This window comes from Penaeus japonicus, unplaced genomic scaffold (genome assembly GCF_977035675.1).
Source record: "Penaeus japonicus unplaced genomic scaffold, GWHDUDI00000001_assembly GWHDUDI00000020, whole genome shotgun sequence".
In the NCBI taxonomy this organism is placed as follows: domain Eukaryota; kingdom Metazoa; phylum Arthropoda; class Malacostraca; order Decapoda; family Penaeidae; genus Penaeus; species Penaeus japonicus.
The window spans coordinates 23,733,366-23,753,365 of record NW_028234422.1 but is presented as its reverse complement, the minus strand read 5'-3'; the positions used below and the strand labels follow the sequence as shown (position 1 = coordinate 23,753,365).

At 35.6% G+C, this 20,000-nt stretch overlaps 1 protein-coding gene across 2 annotated transcripts in view; it reads left to right on the top strand.

Annotated features, from left to right (window-relative positions):
* Positions 1-4: 4 nt before the first annotated feature.
* LOC122259021 (carbonic anhydrase 2) overlaps positions 5-20,000 on the top strand; it is a 186,771-nt gene continuing 166,775 nt past the window's right edge. Inside the window, exon 1 of one of the 2 annotated variants that reach the window (XR_015191965.1) lies at positions 5-163. Coding sequence is in view for 1 of the 2 variants with exons in the window: in XM_086548131.1 (XP_086404257.1) it covers positions 115-163 (49 nt within the window). In the remaining variant the exon portion in view is untranslated. The remainder of the gene's footprint in view (positions 164-20,000) is intronic. The other variant, XM_086548131.1, reaches the window with a different exon arrangement.

Below are 20,000 nucleotides of genomic sequence, written 5' to 3'. Positions count from 1 at the left end.
GTGCGCGCCAGAGGTGAACAGTTGGCCGCGTGCCTCGCAAGTGATCAGTCACACATAGGGAACCATCCAGCCTCCCTGCCGCTGTCTGCTGCTGTCTGCCCTACATTAGCTAACATGGCCCTCTCCTTCGTGCTAGTTCTCGCCTTGGCAATCTTCGCTAAAGGTACAGTGCCATTTCTTCCTCTTCAGTCATGTGTACCACAACGCCACCTCCGGGCGAAAGCCGATGATGCCCTGCGCTGCCCCGGACCGTAATGCATAAAACCAACGGCAAATAGACATTTAGTTTAGCCAGCCCCGTCCGTCGTCTACCGTCGCGGGTGGCCGGCGCGCCACAGCAGGAGGGGTCTCTCACGGGCCAGCGCAGGTCTCCGTGCTTGCTCCGCGGTGCCCGGGTTGCAAGGCGCGGTGATGCTGCAACCAGACACGCTCTTATTCACTTTCTCTGTCCGTTCGCTATTGCAGCCCAAACATTTGAACCGCCCAGCGCCATTCCTTTGCTTCTCTCTCTCTCCTAGCCTTCTCTTGCGTGGCGAACGAGCGTTTTGCTGGGTTTCGATGCTGTGTGCATTCTACTGCTTGTATGAGAGGGAATGATTCCATGTATGAGTTAAAATGGGTGGATCTGCATGATGATCAACTGCTGTACGCGCTTGACTGTGTATGTGTGACTAGGTGTACATAAATGCGTATAAGTATGTATGTGAGTGAGTATTTGCGTGTGTACATTTGTCCTTGTCTGAATGTTCCAAGGGCTGGGGAAGGGGGGAGGGGGGTTCTAGTTGCTTGGGTGCGTGCGTGCACATGAGTACGGAGGTGTGCATGTGCATTTAAATGGATACATGTGCACTTGGCTACGTGTCTGTTCAACTCAATTATGCTCGCTCGTTTACATGTTGATGTTATTCTTTTCTCTACATTTACATATTTACGTATGTGTGAACTCACAGATAAGCAGAGACGTATTAAAAAAATCATGTTGTATATCGTTGAGGAAGCTTATATATATATATATATATATATATATATATATATATATATATATATATATATATATATATATATATATATACATACATTATACATATACATATACATATACATCATATGTATATGTATATATATATATACATGTGTGTGTGTATATGTGTATATGTATAAGTGTATGTATATATGTATATATGTATATATATATATATATATAGATAGATAGATAGATAGATAGATATATGTTATATGCATATGTATATAACCTGTATTCATATATATGTAAAAACATATATATTATACATTTATATATATACATTTATATATACATGTACATACATACATACATATATACATATACACACATATAACACACACACAACACACACACATTTATATTTATATATATATAAATATATATAAATATACATGTATATATATAAATATATACATGTATATATATATACATATACATACACATATATATACACATACATATATCTATACATACACATCTATCTATCTATCTATCTATCTATCTATCTATCTATCTATCTATCTATCTATCTATCTATCTATCTATCTATCTATCTATCTATCTATCTACATATACACATACATAATATATATGTATATATATATTATAATACATATGTTATGATATATATATGTGTATGTATATGTATATATATATATATAATATATATACGCAATATATATATTCGTAAATATACATATATATACATATATATACGCAAACATATATAATAATATATATATATATATAATATATATACATATATAATACATATACATATATATACATATATATACATATATATACGCATACATATATATATATATATATATATATATATATATATATACATATATACATATATACATATATATACACATACATATAAATATATACATATATATACACATACATATATATATATATAAATATGTATATATATACATATGTATACACATGCATATGCATATATATACACATATATATACATATATATACATATGTACATATAAATATATATATAGATATATATAAATGATACAATATATTGTATATATGTATATTTATATATATATATATATATATATATATATATGTATATATATACATATATATGTATATCCATGACGTATATATAGAATTAAGGCAATGTCGCGGAAGCGTAGGACCAGTTCCCAATTAAAATGCAGAGATTTTTTCCATAAGTTTTTGTCCTTTGTATGCCACCCCGTCTGCTCGGGCATGAGTAAGCTTTGAATCATTTGATATGCAGAGATGAAAGAACTGTTTGGAGATTTGCTTCCGTAGAGTTCATTCAGGTTGCACATCGTTGCATAAGTAAGAATGCGTTAATGACTATCTGTAAAGACAATATCGTTTTCTATTGGAATGCCCATTTGCATTGCATCGCGTAATTTCAAATCTCTTCTACGGAAAAGTTACAGAATGTTGAATATTCAGTCACAAATTGAGGTTGAAAAGTCGCTCCCAAACCCGTTTTTGACTTCCACACTCCAGCGGTCTAGCACAAACGACTGCTTCGTCATTGTTTTTCTGGGTTTAACACATTTGAACTTTTGCTTAGGTCACGGAGACGTAAAATAAAAAACAAAAACAAAAAAAAGCATCGTTCCTTATTCTTCGCAGTCAACAAATTTGTTTACTCGCGGAACATATGGCCACTTGATCGTATAATATGATCCCTGTTTCAAGCGCGGCGCCAGTCAGGAAGTCAAAGAAGTCAAAGACAGATGTTATACAGGAAGTTACGATACATATGGTAAGTGAGCAATTGATAGATAATGTTTATTTGATTTGATTGATTGCGATACAATGACTAGCTATACATCCTGTTCTCCGTTCAAACTAAATCATTATTTCTTATCAACGCATATATCGGTCTACATCTGAAGAATGATTGAAAGCAATATTATAGATTATCAAGCCTCTGGTACACTAACTATAAAGTACGATCTCTTAATCACAAAATGTTAACTGAAACCATGACTTCAAGCAGATTATCTTAAATTTAGTTATCTTATCTTAAATCTAAGTATCTGACCTGAAGTTTAATAATTTCAAAATCAAATTATCTTCTTTTAGATTCAATTTGTAATGATGACAAACAAATTACCTGATCTTCGTCATTACGCTGGAGTAATCTGCGTGGCATCAATATACTAGATTTTCCCATGGTGCCAGAATTTCAACATCAGTCAAGTATTTGCCCCAAGAATTTTTGGCACCTTTTGGTCTTATGGTGCCAAGATCTGTCATCCGCTGTTTATATTTTACCAAGGACAACTTGCAGTTATTCAAGTAGTGCCAAAGACAATCTGGCACTTGTTACCAAGATATGTCAGTTCTGTTGTTTCATTGTAATCATCCACTGCCAGAAGCTAATTAGCGTGTAATCACTCGATGCCAGAAGCTAATTAGCGCCGAATTCAATCCTTCCACTTGTATTTTGATGCCAGGCAAACTCTGACTCCAAATAATTCATTTCAAGAACCGTAATATTGATATCTTCTATTACTCTTCTAACAGTTGTAAAGGTATTGCATTCTTATCAGTATCTATTGTTGCAATCTTGATCAACATTATTTACGTTTGTAGAGCGTGTGTAACCTTGTAACCATCAGAATGGATTGTCTTTAGTGAATTACACAATGGATTCTTATCTTGATCTTACCCGTCACTGCCAAGGTTATCCTATCTTTTTGTGTAGGAAGTCGATCACAGGATAATAAATAGGCTTGTTGTTCGCGCGTGGCTTACAGAAATGGACCACAGGTTACGTAAGGCTTCAGAGGTGACATTAACCCTTTTGACCAATTTTTTTGTTCCGACGGCAAAAAGTCCGTCCGAGTGACCGCCGATACGGTAGTTCCGGCTCGGCTAAAGGTTCGTCGGACCCGCCGCCGCCGCCGTCGTCCGCAGAACAGGAATTCCTTTCGGAGCGAGACGCCAGATGATGCCGAGGGATGGACGCGACCCTGAGACATCACTGGACTGGGACTTTCCTGGTGGCGTGGTCGGATTTCGGGTGATTTCCTCTCGTACGGACGATTTGCGTTTTGGGAACGATTTGTGAATCTCTCCTCTCCAGCGTCTCTCTCATTTCCATCTCGCGTCTCTCTCATTTTCCATCTCCATCTCCATCTCCATCTCCATCTCCATCTCCATCTCCATCTCCATCTCCATCTCCATCTCCATCTCCATCTCCATCTCCATCTCCATCTCCCTCTCCCTCTCCCTCTCCCTCTCCCTCTCCCTCTCTCTCTCCCTCTCCAACTCCCTCTCCCTCTCCCTCTCCCTCTCCCTCTCCCTCTCCCTCTCCCTCTCCCTCTCCCTCTCCCTCTCCCTCTCCTCCATCCACGTCTCCCACTTACTGTACTTTCTCTTGTATTGCCACAGAAGTAGAATTCTGCTTCGGACTCGCGTGGAGGCCCTTCCTTCCTGGTCTGCCTCGGGCGGTTCAAGGCTGAGACAAATCGGCTGAGGTCTTGTTTTTTCCCACGTTTGGTATTATGTGTTGAAAATATGTTTTTTTTTTGTGATAAGTTAAGTAATCAAAGACGATGGCTGAAGGATTCATATGGGTCGGATAATGGTATAATCATACACACACACACACACACACATACACACACACAAACACACACACACATACATACATATATAGATATAGATATACATATATTCATATATAAATATATTTATATATATATATATATACAAACATATATACATATATACATATGAACGATAAGGAGCCATATAGGTATGACATACACACAGCACACCACATATATATATATACATACATATATATATATATATATATATATATATATATATATATATATATATATATTTACATATTTACAGACATATAGATATATACATATAGATACACATATGCATATATATATACACATATACATTTATATACATATATTCATATATGCATACATATACACATATACATACATACAAGCATATATACATAAATACATGCATATATTCATACATACATATATACATACATAAAAGTTATATGTATGTATATTTGATTGTATGTATACATGTATATATGTATATATGTGTATATATATATGTACGTATGTATATGTGTTATATATATGTATGTATGTATATATGTATATATATGTATGTATATATGTATATGTATGTATATATGTATATATATGTATGTATATGTATATATATGTATGTATGTATATGTATATATATGTATGTATGTATATGTATATATATGTATGTATATGTATATGTATATATATGTATGTATATATGTATACTATATGTATATATAGTATGGTATATATGTAAATATCAGTATATATGTATATATATGTATGTATAAAGTATAGTATAATGTTGTATATATGTAATATATGTATGTATATAAGATATAGAGGAGTATGTATATATTGTCTATATATATGTATGTATATATGTATATATATTATGTATATATGAAGAATATATGTAGGAAGTATATAAGTATTATGAAATATTGAGTCTATATTTTTAATGTAATATATGTATATATTTTGTATGTATATATGTATATATAAGTATGTAATATTATGTATATATATTATGTATAATGTATATATATGTAAGTATATAAGTATATATATAAGTATATATATGTATATATATATGTATAGTATGTATGTTAGATGTAAGAATATATGTATGAAATATCTATGAATATAAATATGTAAAGTCTATCTGTGATATATATGTCTTCTACTAAGTATTATATAGAATGTATATCATACTCATATATTGTATGTATATCAGTATATAATATGTACTGTATATAATGAATATATATAAGTGATGTTTAATGTATATATATGTATGTATATCAGTTTATATAAGTATGTATTTATATATTACTGTTCTAAGTAAATCGAATGTATGTATATATGTATGTATCAATATGCAAGTATGTATAATATATGTATAATAAAATAAATAATCCAGTCGCTCACATTTTGTATACTAGCTTACACTCTCAGTATGACTTCTGACTCTCAAAGTATGTATCTCTGATCTACTATTCAGAAAGACAATCTGACTCTCACTGAAAGACAACAACATGACACAGCACTTTCTGACACTCAGAAACTAACAGGATCAGTACCACTAATATACTACTCAAGACATACACTAAGACACACACAGTCAACACACAGAAAACACCACTAAGACATGTACACACGAACACACATACATACACAATACACCGCACTAGACATGACACACAACACTATCACTTAAAGAAACACACAAACACACACATACACTACACTCATACTTACCCACTTACACTACAACAAACATACCACCTACACCGACTGCTATACATACATGACCCACTCCATACAGGACAGTCAGCACGTTCTATACTTACATACACACGACACAGTACAGACATACACACACAAGCCAGCATGACTACTACTCAGTCATTACATGACTTAGCTCAACACAGACCAGACACTAATTCACAGCACACCACTACTGAAAGGCCCTGACACACTGTACGTCACACACATGTCAACACACAGATACAACTCACATTACAAGACAAACAGACATCCACGACATACATTACCAAATACTTACCCACACACACACAACACACACACACACAGTTTACAGTACACACATTACACAACACATACAGACACACATCACACACACACACAACACACACAGACACACACACAATACCCTACTACCGACTCAACAAATACATACTAACACTACACGCAAATCAAGACAATACAAGACACACTGCCGACAGTACAGACAGACATCACACATACATACAGACATACCCACACAGCAGACACATTCATACACATACACACCGACAACGACACCCAGCACACACATACACTCACACACCTACATACTCCCATAGACACACATACATACAACATATCATACACACAGACATAACAAATACAACCACATACACTCACACATCATATACATACACACATACACACACTCTACTACAGCCTACTCACTAATCATACACACACCGACATACAACTCATACCCACACACATCAACACACCACATAACATACACTACATACAAACTAAACTCAGACATACACCAGTAACAACAGCCGCCGTACAAACAATCAACAGAAAACTATGACACGACAAAGTACAGAAAAACTGAACACACACAGACCTACACCATAGACACACACATCCATACACGAGCACAACAGGACTCACACAGATCCGACACAAAGACACAATACTGACTTGACCCTCAGAAACTCACTGTACCAGACACAAATCCACACACAGACTGACACACAGACAGACCAACATACACAGACTCATGACACACACCCACAAATGACCCACACATACACACACATCAGACACACATTACAACACACAGACACAAACAGAATCTCACACACACACACATAAAACACACATACAGTTACACAACAGAACCACTCACATACATGATTACACTGTACACACACTTATGATAACACTGAAAACTCACAGACACAGACGACACAGCAACAGACACAACATTACACACACACAAAGGACCCATCAGAACACGACACTCAACTCTACCAAACACACATCCAACACACACAACATTACAGACTACACAGATCACACCCAGACACACACAGACATGACCACACATATGCACACTCATTTCAGACACAACATATCACACACACACTCAAACATACTCACACACAGAACTCAACAGCAAGACACTACAGACACTACACCAGCACATGACTCACTCACAGACGCCAATCTCACTCATCAGACAGAACACATCACTCTCTCACTCCACTACAAACAACATGACAGACACTCCATACACCCTACCCACATACATGATACACTCATACCACACAGTCATACACAAATACAACCACAACAACATGTACAATACATACACACACACCATACAGACACACAGACACACACACTACAGAATCCCACATACACACTACTGACATACACACATACATACACTCATTTACTACACACATCACAACATTACACACACATACATACTACACAGTCACACACAAACTACAAACAGACACGATGAATGACACCCACTGTACATACATACACACAAACACGACTCTTTAAAATACAGACACACATACAAACACAATAGCTTAACATACATACAGCAGCACACACACACACTATACTTACATTCACTAACATACACACAACCTTGAACTTGACACACACACATACACACACAATACCATACCCCTTCACACATACACACACAAACATACAATAACACACATACAACACATACAGACATACACACTAACAGAACAATACACACACAGACACACAATCACATACATACACACACATTACACACACATCAGACACTCTCAAGGTACACTCACATACATCCACACACACTATACACACACAGACTGACCCTCAAGAACATACTCATCACCTACATACACACCGCAGTACAGACACAACACATACTTACACACACATGACACACAACAGACATACCAGCAACCAGTAACAAGACACACACATACACACTACAGACATGACACACCAATACACTCACAAGTCATACACACACATACAACCACACACAGAGCATATACACATACATACCGTCACCAAGACATTACACAAACATACACACACATACATACCACATTACATACACACACATTACAGACATACAGACAGACACACATACACACACTACACACGACAACAGACCGCTCATAAATCACTTGTTACTAACAGACTATCACTGAGGTCCCCCTACACACAGCATCCAAATTGACACCCAGACTAAAACACATCACACTCAAATAAGAGAAAGAACTCAGACACACAAACTCTTGTAGTGAGCGTAACTAAGAATCATACTGAGTTAACACTGCCACACAAAAATTGTGTATCATCAGAAACTCACTAACTAAAACTAAAACACTCTCATTCAAATCTGAATGTTTAACACAGTCTCTCACTTAGTGTGAATCTCCGACTAACACTGTGTGATGTTTAATCTTCAATCACTTGAGAGTTAAACTACTTTATCGCCACTCACTACTCATCCTCTATTAACACTCACTCTCAATCATCAAACACACTCAACAAGAGAGAGTGAGTGAGGTATTCACACAGTCCCACACTCAAGAGGAAACCAGACACACACACTTCAAGATGAGAAAATCAACAGTGACATCTCTCAACTCATTAGAAATCACGAGTATCACAACACTGTACACTCTCAGACCCTGCAAAGACCCTACTAGTCCCTTGTCTTTCACTGAGATGACACACACACACACTAGTCACACTCAGTCTCATGACACACACTTACAGACACTAGTAACACTACTTACTGACACATACACACACAGACAGACACAGACAAACTCCAGACAGACTCAGTACATGAACATGAAACTAACATAAATTCAAAATCTTTACACTGACAGAAACAGACTGTAACCTGACACCCAATGACTTAACACAGACTCCAAATCATTCTAACACATGATCTCCACATTGGTCCTCACAACGACACACACTTTCACACGACGAGGCCAAACACATACACAACGTGATCACATCTACACACATACTCACACCTCTGACTCTCTCGAGTCACATAGTCCCAAAGTGACACATGTAACCCACAGAGTCTCTACACTCAAGTAGTCACAAGTACTCTAATATGACACACACATGTATCCGTCCCACACCCGACTCCCCATATATATACCACTACACTCTCACCCACACCCCATCACACTCTCACACTACATCACACTCTCCTATCTCAAACTAACAAGCCACATACAGAACAATATACCAAATGTATGTCAATCTCACATCAGACATACACACAACCACTGGACCAGTCTAAATTACCATAAAGATATGTATACATCTACATAAGTATGTATATTCTCCATAACAAGTCAATATATAATCCTGCATAGTCTATATGCTACATATGCAATGAAATATAATCCATATGCAAGTATAGATATACATATGCAATGTAAAATATACATATGCATGTATATGAAACATGATGATATGGTATCTATAAACATATGTATGGTATATATAAACAATGTAAGGGTATATATAAACTATTATGTATATAAAACATTAATGTATGTAAAATCACCATATGTCTTGAATATAAAAAAACATATGTATGTATAAATAAAAATATTATTAATATATATACAAATATATGTATATATATACATCTGTACTGTATAATATTGTACATATGTCTGTAATATATATACACATGTAATGTATATATCTACATATGTATGTATAATATATACATAAGTATTGAATATCTTACAAATGTATTGTAATAGGTATACAAATGTATTATATGTAAGAATATTCTATATACATAAATATATGTATATATCTACATTACTATTATATATATTCATGGATATATGATCGCATATATATCCATAATATATGTGTATAAATCCATATAAAGTGTATATATATCCATATATATGTGTAGATATATCCATATATAGTGTATATTGTCATATATATGTGTATATATCCTATATATGTTATGTATATCCATATATATGTGTATATATATCCATATAAAATTGGATATATCGCCATATATAGGGTATATATCCATTCATATGTATATATATCCATATAAATTTATATATATCCATATTATTTGTGTAAATGCATATCCATAATATATTGTAATTCATATATCCATATTAGATATGTGTATATAGTACTTATGTACTATATACATAAATATGTATATTTATACATAATGTCTATATATACATATATATGTATTATTTATAACATAATGAAATATATATCAATATATATATGTATATGACAATGTATAATATAACCATAAAGTATATGTATATATACATTATGTATATAATCCATATAGATATGTATATAAAGCTATGTATATATATACATATATATAGTATATACATAGTATATGTATCCATATTTGAATATATACATATGTATATATGTCATATGTTATAAATATCCATAAATATATGTATATAAATTATGTATATTTATCCATTACAGTATATAAAGAGGTATATTTATTCCCATATATATGGTATATATATCCATATATATATGTATATTCTACATGATATATGTAAATATACATAATATGTTTAATATACCTGAATTTATATAAATAATATTTACATATTATATACATATGTGTATAGATACATAAATGTTATAGATACATATAAGGTGGTATATATAAATAAATGTGTATATATATCATAAATGTGTATATATACATAATGTGTATATATACATTATGTGCATATATACAATCTGTGATATACATATATGTTTATATTTATACAGATAGTGTATATACATATATGTATATTATATCAAATATGTGGTATATACATATATATGATTATTTTATACATATGTAGATCTATACATATAGTATATGTATACTATACAGTAAGTAATTATATCCATATATAAAGTATATATACAGATGTATATGTATCCATATAAGTTATAATATACATATGTATTTTAGGCATTATGTATATATTTCCATATATACTAAGTAATATATACATATGTATCATATAGTCCAAATATATATGTATGTTATACTTATGTTTATATATCCAGATATATATGTATATAAACATATGACCTATGTATCCATAAATTTATAATAACATATGTCTAGATGCATATGTATTATATATCCATCTATATATGTAGATAGTATCATAAGTTGATTATTTATCCATATATATATGAAAAAATATATACCTATATATGTATATATACCTAAATACTATAAAATCTATATATACGATATAAATACATATTGTTTTTATATAACAAATCTGTGGGAATATAGTACATCTATGTGTATATAACAAAAATGTGAATATAGTAGCATATAATAGTATCTAAATATATGTGATAAACCTATATGTATAAATCTATACATTAAATGAGTATATACAAATCTATGTCTAAACCTCTAAGAATCTTACAAACCAACAAAGACAGTCTAACAACACATACTACAAAAACCTTACAGTGACACAACCTCTCAGACTAACATCACCCACTATGAGTGCACACCGCTAACTTACATCTTACTCTACCACTCTGACTCTAAATAACCCAATAAGAGCACAAACCCAAAAATACTCATATCACCATATAATTAGTCTCTACCTCACTGTATCACTATCCCTAGGTCCAATTTTTATACACGCGCACACACAGGCAAGCCCTACACACACACAAGTGAGCAACACACGCCAACAGGCTACACACACGCACACATGCCAAGCTACCTCTCCTGTATCTACTCCCTATATTTGTAACACCCTATATGATATAAACCTCAATGTGTCATCTACCCTAAATGTGTATATCACCTCATATGTGTATCATTGTCAATCTTGAATCTATCTAACTATATAAGTAAAACATCAATATGTATAAAAATCCTTCAATACCAGTCACTACCTATAACATATATTCTGACAACATCGATCTACATCACCTATGTAAATCTCTATACAACAAAAATAAAATATCAATACATATAACTGTCAAACTCTCCATCACTATGTATAAAATAACATATATATATGAACTCATACCATTACTATAAAGTCAAACTACCCATATCAACAGTCTAACTAACACCTATATTATGACTAAAAATACGGAATATAAATGTCAATAATACCACTCTAGTAACTCCTACCTCAAAATTAATACACACAACATATATATGATATCTCATCCACACTCTGACTCAATCACACAACACACAGGCAAGCAAAACATCTACAATGAATCTCTATCCATATACAGTATATCAATTCACCTCTATACTGATCTCAATCTACCTCTAACTTTCAATAATACCTAAATATGTGTATATATACATATATATGTATCAATCTACACTAAATAAGTATTATATACCTATATGACTCTTACCCTATCTAACATATAAATGTAATATATATTTATATATCCTGAAAAAATAGGCATATCTATGAATTTATATGCCTAATCACTCTGATATATACATATATGTGTACGTATATATATGTATAAATATGTATAAATATGTATAAAATATATATATACATATATATACATATATATTTTTTTATACACGAGCACACACAGGCAAGCACACACACACGCAAGCACACACACACACACGCAAGCACACACACACACACACACACACGGAAGCACACACACACGCAAGCACACACACACACACACACACACACACACACACACACACGCAAGCACACACGCAAGCATACACACACACATATACGCGCAAGCACAAGCACACACACACACGCAAGCACACACACACACACGCAAGCACACACACACACACACACATGGAAGCACGCAAGCACACACACACACAAGGTTGCTAGAGGTCACTTGGGCGGATGATGGGAGAGGCAAGAGGGGGGGGGTGGAGAGTGAGTGATATTTCTCTCAATCTTATCGGTTTTACACATTTTATTATTCAGTGGCTCGTAAAACTACTTATCTAACATCCGTGGCTGTAAAAATAAAGGTCGTGATATGAAGAGATGAGGATGGAAGCCTCATGTTAAAAGCAATAATATAAATCACTTTTGTACATGTGTGGAACGAGGTAGGTTTCCCCTCACGACCTACCGAGCAGGATTTATTTTCTTAGTTATATGACCATAGGCAGCGGCGGAGAAGAGGTCGCTCAGAAGGTGCCATTGGTTGACTCTCGCCTCGCCGCGTGAAAGAGGGGCTGTGCAGAAATTTGCCAGTCGAGTATGTAAATCCCAAGCGATGGGACCGCCCGCCAAGTCGAGGGGGAAAATCCCGCGGGATTATCCCCTGACGAAGTCTGTTCAACCGTCACTATGAGCCACGGTTATCCTAGGATATACCTTTCCTCCCCCTCCCCTCGCCCTCCCCCTCCCTCTCGCCCTCCCCTTCCCCTCCCCCCTTTTCTCTCTCTTTCTTTGCTCTATCATAGTGCTTGTCCGGAAAACTAAGATACATGACGCATTTCCTCTGTCGGTGCGAAGGGTGTGTGATGTGTGCTAGATTGGTTATATTTATAAACCAATCGAGTGTAAATATATAATGTAAATCTTAAATAACCGCTATCTTAAATAATAATATAATTGTCTCATGTAGTTGTGTTGCAGAAAATTCAAATGTACGATTGATATCCTGTTCTGGCTTCTTTTTATCACAACCGACAAAAAGCAACGGAAAATACATTGAAACTCTTTGTACTGTTTGCTTACTAGCACTGATTTACAGCAGGCATACTAGAGTCTTGTCTTGACCCATCATTTAGAGCATTACTTGTAAAAAATAATTAAATAAATCAACGCTGCGTTAACCACCACGATGACGCTTAGAGTTCTCCGCCCCGCAGCTGAGACAAGGCTGAGCAAAGCAAGGCTTAATGCTTAGCAAACCTATGGGTTCTGCAACCGCGTCTGGTTGCAAATAATAGTTCTGATGAATGTGAAAGGACAACAGAGATTAGGCTGCCAGTGATTCATTCAGTTCTTTTTTTCTTTTCTATTTTTTAATTGTTGCGATTGTTTTGTTTTGTTTTATCATTGTTATTAATTCAATTTGTTATCGTTATAGTGCTACTATTTGTTTTTCCTATATCTACTCATAACCACAATGGTTTTACGGAAGATTGCTTTGGAAACGAGGTCAAGAATGAAAAAATAAGTTTCGATCGAAGGTCCTGTACAAAACGTTCAGAGAAAGGGATATCCTCAAAGTCAATTTTTCTTATTTTAATTATTCTATAATAACCATTTTTTATTCTTTTTTTCTATTTTGCACGCTTTTTATTTTTTTATTCATATCGCCGTAAGCAAAACAGGAGGAGAACGCATCCGCTCTTTGCTATCTTAAACCTGTGTTGTTTAACATTGTCTTCTTCCACAATACTTGTCCGGATCTCTGACCTGCGTCCGCTTTTTATTCCCCGCCGGTTAAATTGAAGCCACTGATCAAAGTAAACAAAGGAGGGATTTGTTCTGCTTTCATTCTGCTTGTTCGAACGAGGCACTCCTCTTAGCGTCGCATACTCCGCCAATTCAACGAATAAGTTGCATTTATTGTCATCCGTCAAACCACTTATTAACTCATATACGCATATCTGTGCGCATATGCTGAACACGTGTTTTTGCATAGGAGCTCATGCTTGCACAGGAATTTATCATAAACACAAAAGTACGACCATTTGGTAAGAATCATCCATGAAAATATGCAAAGTCAACTATGCTCTTTGCAACATTTACATACACGTCTTCGCACATGTACTGGAAACTAAATTTAAATTCTTTAATAAACGCTTTAGAACTGTAAAATGCCACACGTCATTCTTCATACTACGACCTATCTAATAATCATGTATACAAATACATGTAACTGTGCACATACGAAACCATTCACTTATGAATACTTGAGCACATGTGTAATAATGTCAATATGATGGAAGAGTCACACCAGTATCATATGATCCGCTCGGAATCACGGAGTGTGTTTGTCATCATGTTTGGGTAATAAAACGCATTTGGATATATGCATAACAAAACGATGTTTACAATGGCGGCTCTTCTAACTAGTTTTAGTGCTGTTTGCTACTATACATTTACCATACGCGGTTTCGGTCATGTCCCTGGTAGGCGACAACCATCGATTGCGCAATGGTTGCAGCTCCAGCCAGTGTCGTTATCTTCTGATATGTCCTTTGACTTATTTTATTGTTCAATAGAATGGCGACAAGAAAAAATCATTCTGTATCTAGATTTACGATATGATTGGTTGTAAATGTTGAATGCACTGTAGATTAACTGCATTCCTTGACTTGCATGTGAATCCTGTATAATTTGTAAACAACGCGAGATAAAGTGAATCAATCATAAATCATGGCGGGCCCTTTGATCTGCGTATTGCAGGGAGTTGCACAAAAATACAGTTTTATGAATGTTCCACATGTGAATGATATTGGGCCGGTGATAATAGAGCCAAATAGTAGTACGCTTACCTTTCGGAAACTAAAGGCTGTGGTGTATTAGTTCAATGGTTGCAATCTCAAAAGCCAAAGGAAGTGTGTGTCAGGGTGTTCGTGTGAAGGAGAATATAGGAGAAAAATGTCGAGTGGGGTTAAGGAGAAAATTCCTTGCTCCCCTCAATTACGAGACAAATGATTGTAACCCAAACTTTTAATTGTCACTGAGGATTACATGCTAACTTCAAAGGAACGCAGAGTCTTTGGCCAGCTGTGGCCAATGGAAGCCGATCGAACTTTAGGGTGATGCAGTCAGACAGGAAATAGGGGAGTGGCCTTTTATATCAATCCTTCCGTTTTCCTCGAAGGAGAGAATTCGTTTTGACGCTTATTAAAAACCGCTCTTTTTTTCCGGCGAGATCAAGCGCATTTCCTTTCGTTTACTTGTATGACCGAAAGCTTCTCCCAAGACGAAACACCAGTTGCTATCTAACACTTCCTATCACTGCTGTTGCTTTTCCACTTCGTCCTGATACCAGAGGACACCACTTACGTCATCCTCCTCTGCAAATAATTAGGATCAGCCATTTTTATTGTCCGATATTGGCCGTTATTCGTACGAACGAAAATAGAAACAACAGAGTGTTTTCGGGCGTTCATCGTTGCCATCGGATTAAAAAAGTTTTACGACGAGCTGTCCTTCCATGTGGGGAATGAGGCTTCCCTACTTTCCTTACGAATGTGAAGTTTTTTTGTTTTTTTTTCTCGATAAGGCCGAGCTGGGATCGTTAGAAATTGAATTCGCCTTTTTATTCAACGAAATGTAAATGGTGTGCGGTGGCTCGTGGAACCATTCTGATTATTCGGCCATACCTCTTTAAATGGTATATTATAACGCTCAGGATCAAAAAGACGTTAGCTTCTATTTCGTATCAAAAGAACACGAAATAACGCTTACCTATCCACCCTTCTCTCAACCAAACGAATATGTTAAATCAAGGTTTAAGTCGAGAGAAAAAGAAAAAAAAAACTGAGGCATAATAGCGGCTCGACAGAACAAACCGTCGAGCGATCCACACACGGGATTCAGAAGCTTTTATGTCCCCAATCATACAGATGAACTCCCGTCACTCGTAAAGTCTCCGCGAAGAATACGACGATGCTGGAAGAGACTTGGCTGCTCGCCCATCGCGGCATGGGAATTACTGATACTCCTTTCTTTTCGTGTGCATTTTCATAGCTATGTGACATCGGTGTCATGTGGGAAGGTGGGTTACCTTTTTTTTAGGTACGTTTTTTTTATTTATAACGTTATGTGGACGATCTTTTTTTTTTAATACCCTATCTTAATCAAATCTGAAAATCCACAATGTAAGCCGAAAATCTACAGATTACCATTTCTATAAAACCAAAAAAAAATTGGGAACGTGGGTTATCTTTTTTGTTTTGCTTTTTATAAAACGTTATGTGGACGATCTTTTTTTTCAAAACCCTATCTAAATCAAATCTGAAAATCCACAATGTAAGCCGAAAATCTACAGATTATCATTTCTATTTAAAAGAAAAAAAACTAGTCATTGCCCGCAATCTGACGATCTTCCGCACAAAGCTTTGGAATGAATTATATTCGTCTCGAAAATCGGTATGGAAAAAAGGGGAATCCAGTGACCATACGATTCCGAAATTTCCACGCACATAAGGGCAAAGTTGACTCCATAAATACCTGTAGATTACGACACCGGAATGCAGATGCTCTGAATCCGGATCTTTATGTTAAAGTTCATCCTGTTCAGCCCGATACACCTACATGACTCGACCCGTGTGTGTGTGTGTGTGTGTGTGTGTGTGTGTGTGTGTGTGTGTGTGTGTGTGTGTGTGTGTGTGTGTGTGTGTGTGTGTGTGTGTGTGTGTGTGTGTGTGTGAGAGTGAGAGAGAGAGTGAGAGAGAGAGTGAGTGTGAAAGAGAGAGAGAGAGAGTGTGTGTGTGAGTGTGAGTGTAATGTTCACGTGTGCGTACTGTAAGGCAGATCAACAGACGTGACAGATAGCTAGATCGACTGGGGGATAGACAAACAGAAAGTTGTGCAAAGCTGCCGAGCGGCAAAAGGGCCAATTTGATTGATACTCGACGGCATGCTCTCACAAGGCCAGCATGACCTCTCGTGCGATAAAGCACACGCCGCTTAACTTCGCGTCCTCTCCCTGCCATCCTGTGCGTCCTCAGCCAAGTACATTATAGATGGATTAGTTTACTTCCCATTAAATTTTAGGAGATATTCATGGGTATAAATGGCCAAAGTGAGATGCGTAGGTAATAGCAGATGGACTGTTGATATCATGAATGTCTTGTTTCCTTATGTGTTTTGTTCTCTACTGTATATCTATCTCGCTAAACTTTTTGTTTTATTTCATGAACCAAATCTGTTGTGATCACTTATGGTCCCACTCCTTCTCCTTTCTTTCCCATCTTCCTTCTTTCTCTTTCCTATCTTTATTCCCTCTTCCTTCCTGGTACAAAGCATGTCTCATGGCAAGGGTGGACTTCTCGGAGCATATGCAACGTCACCGCCCTTGAGTTCTGAGGCCCTTTAATCTACGGTCAAGGTCGGCTGCCCGCCATTGAATCCCTCTGAGGTTAGACCTTGATGAATGGTCATTGAGCCGTTTTTAACTACCGGTTTGGGCTATTCGCGCTTGTTTGTATGCCCGCCTTGCCTAGTTGCTTCCCGTTCCTCCGCAGGTTAACCGTACGCGAAGGGGTCATGGGCGCTTGGTCACTTCTCCTGCTGGTATGAGAAAAGGACTACATCCCGGACGAGTCTCCCAGGTCCGAGGGAAGCGGGCAGGGGGATATATCGAAAGGGAGGAAAGCAAAGCTTGTCCTGAGAACGCATCACCTTGGCGGATGGATCGGCGGAGGCCACTGGTATTTCGCAGGTTAAGGGGCATTACTCAACTTCGTAAAGAGCACGGAGGAAGCGGGTTAGGAGAAGGGGGGAGGGGGGAGGGGGAGGGTGCTGACGAGGCCTGACAGGAGACACAATGGAGCAACATTGAATAATTGCGCTCCCTGGCTACAACCCCTTCTACTGCCCCCTCCCACGGCAGCGTATACGTCAAGCCTCTACCGGTGGAAGGTCAACTGGCGGATGTTCCGTCGAGGCGGACAAGGATGTCACGGCGGAAGAGAGAAATGTTCAGACACTTCGTAGGAATAATCTCGCATCTCTCCATCTCCATCTCCCTCTATTATGTGTATATGTATGTGTGTCATTGTATTGTGTATATATATCTATATATACATGTATATGTATAAGTATGTAGACATATATGTATATATATCTATGTATGTATATCTATGTATATGTATATAAGTGTATACATATGTATATATATATATATATATATGTATGTATGTATATGTATGCAAATGTATGTATATGTATCTATATGTATATATACATTATATATATGTATGTATATGTTTATGTATATAATTGTATTTGTATATATCTACATTCATTATATGTATATGCATACATATGCATATGTATGTATGTGTTTATGTATATAAATGTATATGTATATATCTGCACACATGTTTATATATGTATATGTATATGTATTTGTATATACAAGTATATATATGCATATATATATATATATATATATATATATATATATATATATATATATATATATATATGTATATAAATGTATGTGTGTGTGTATGTATATATATATATATATATATATATATATATATATATATATATATATATATATATATATATATA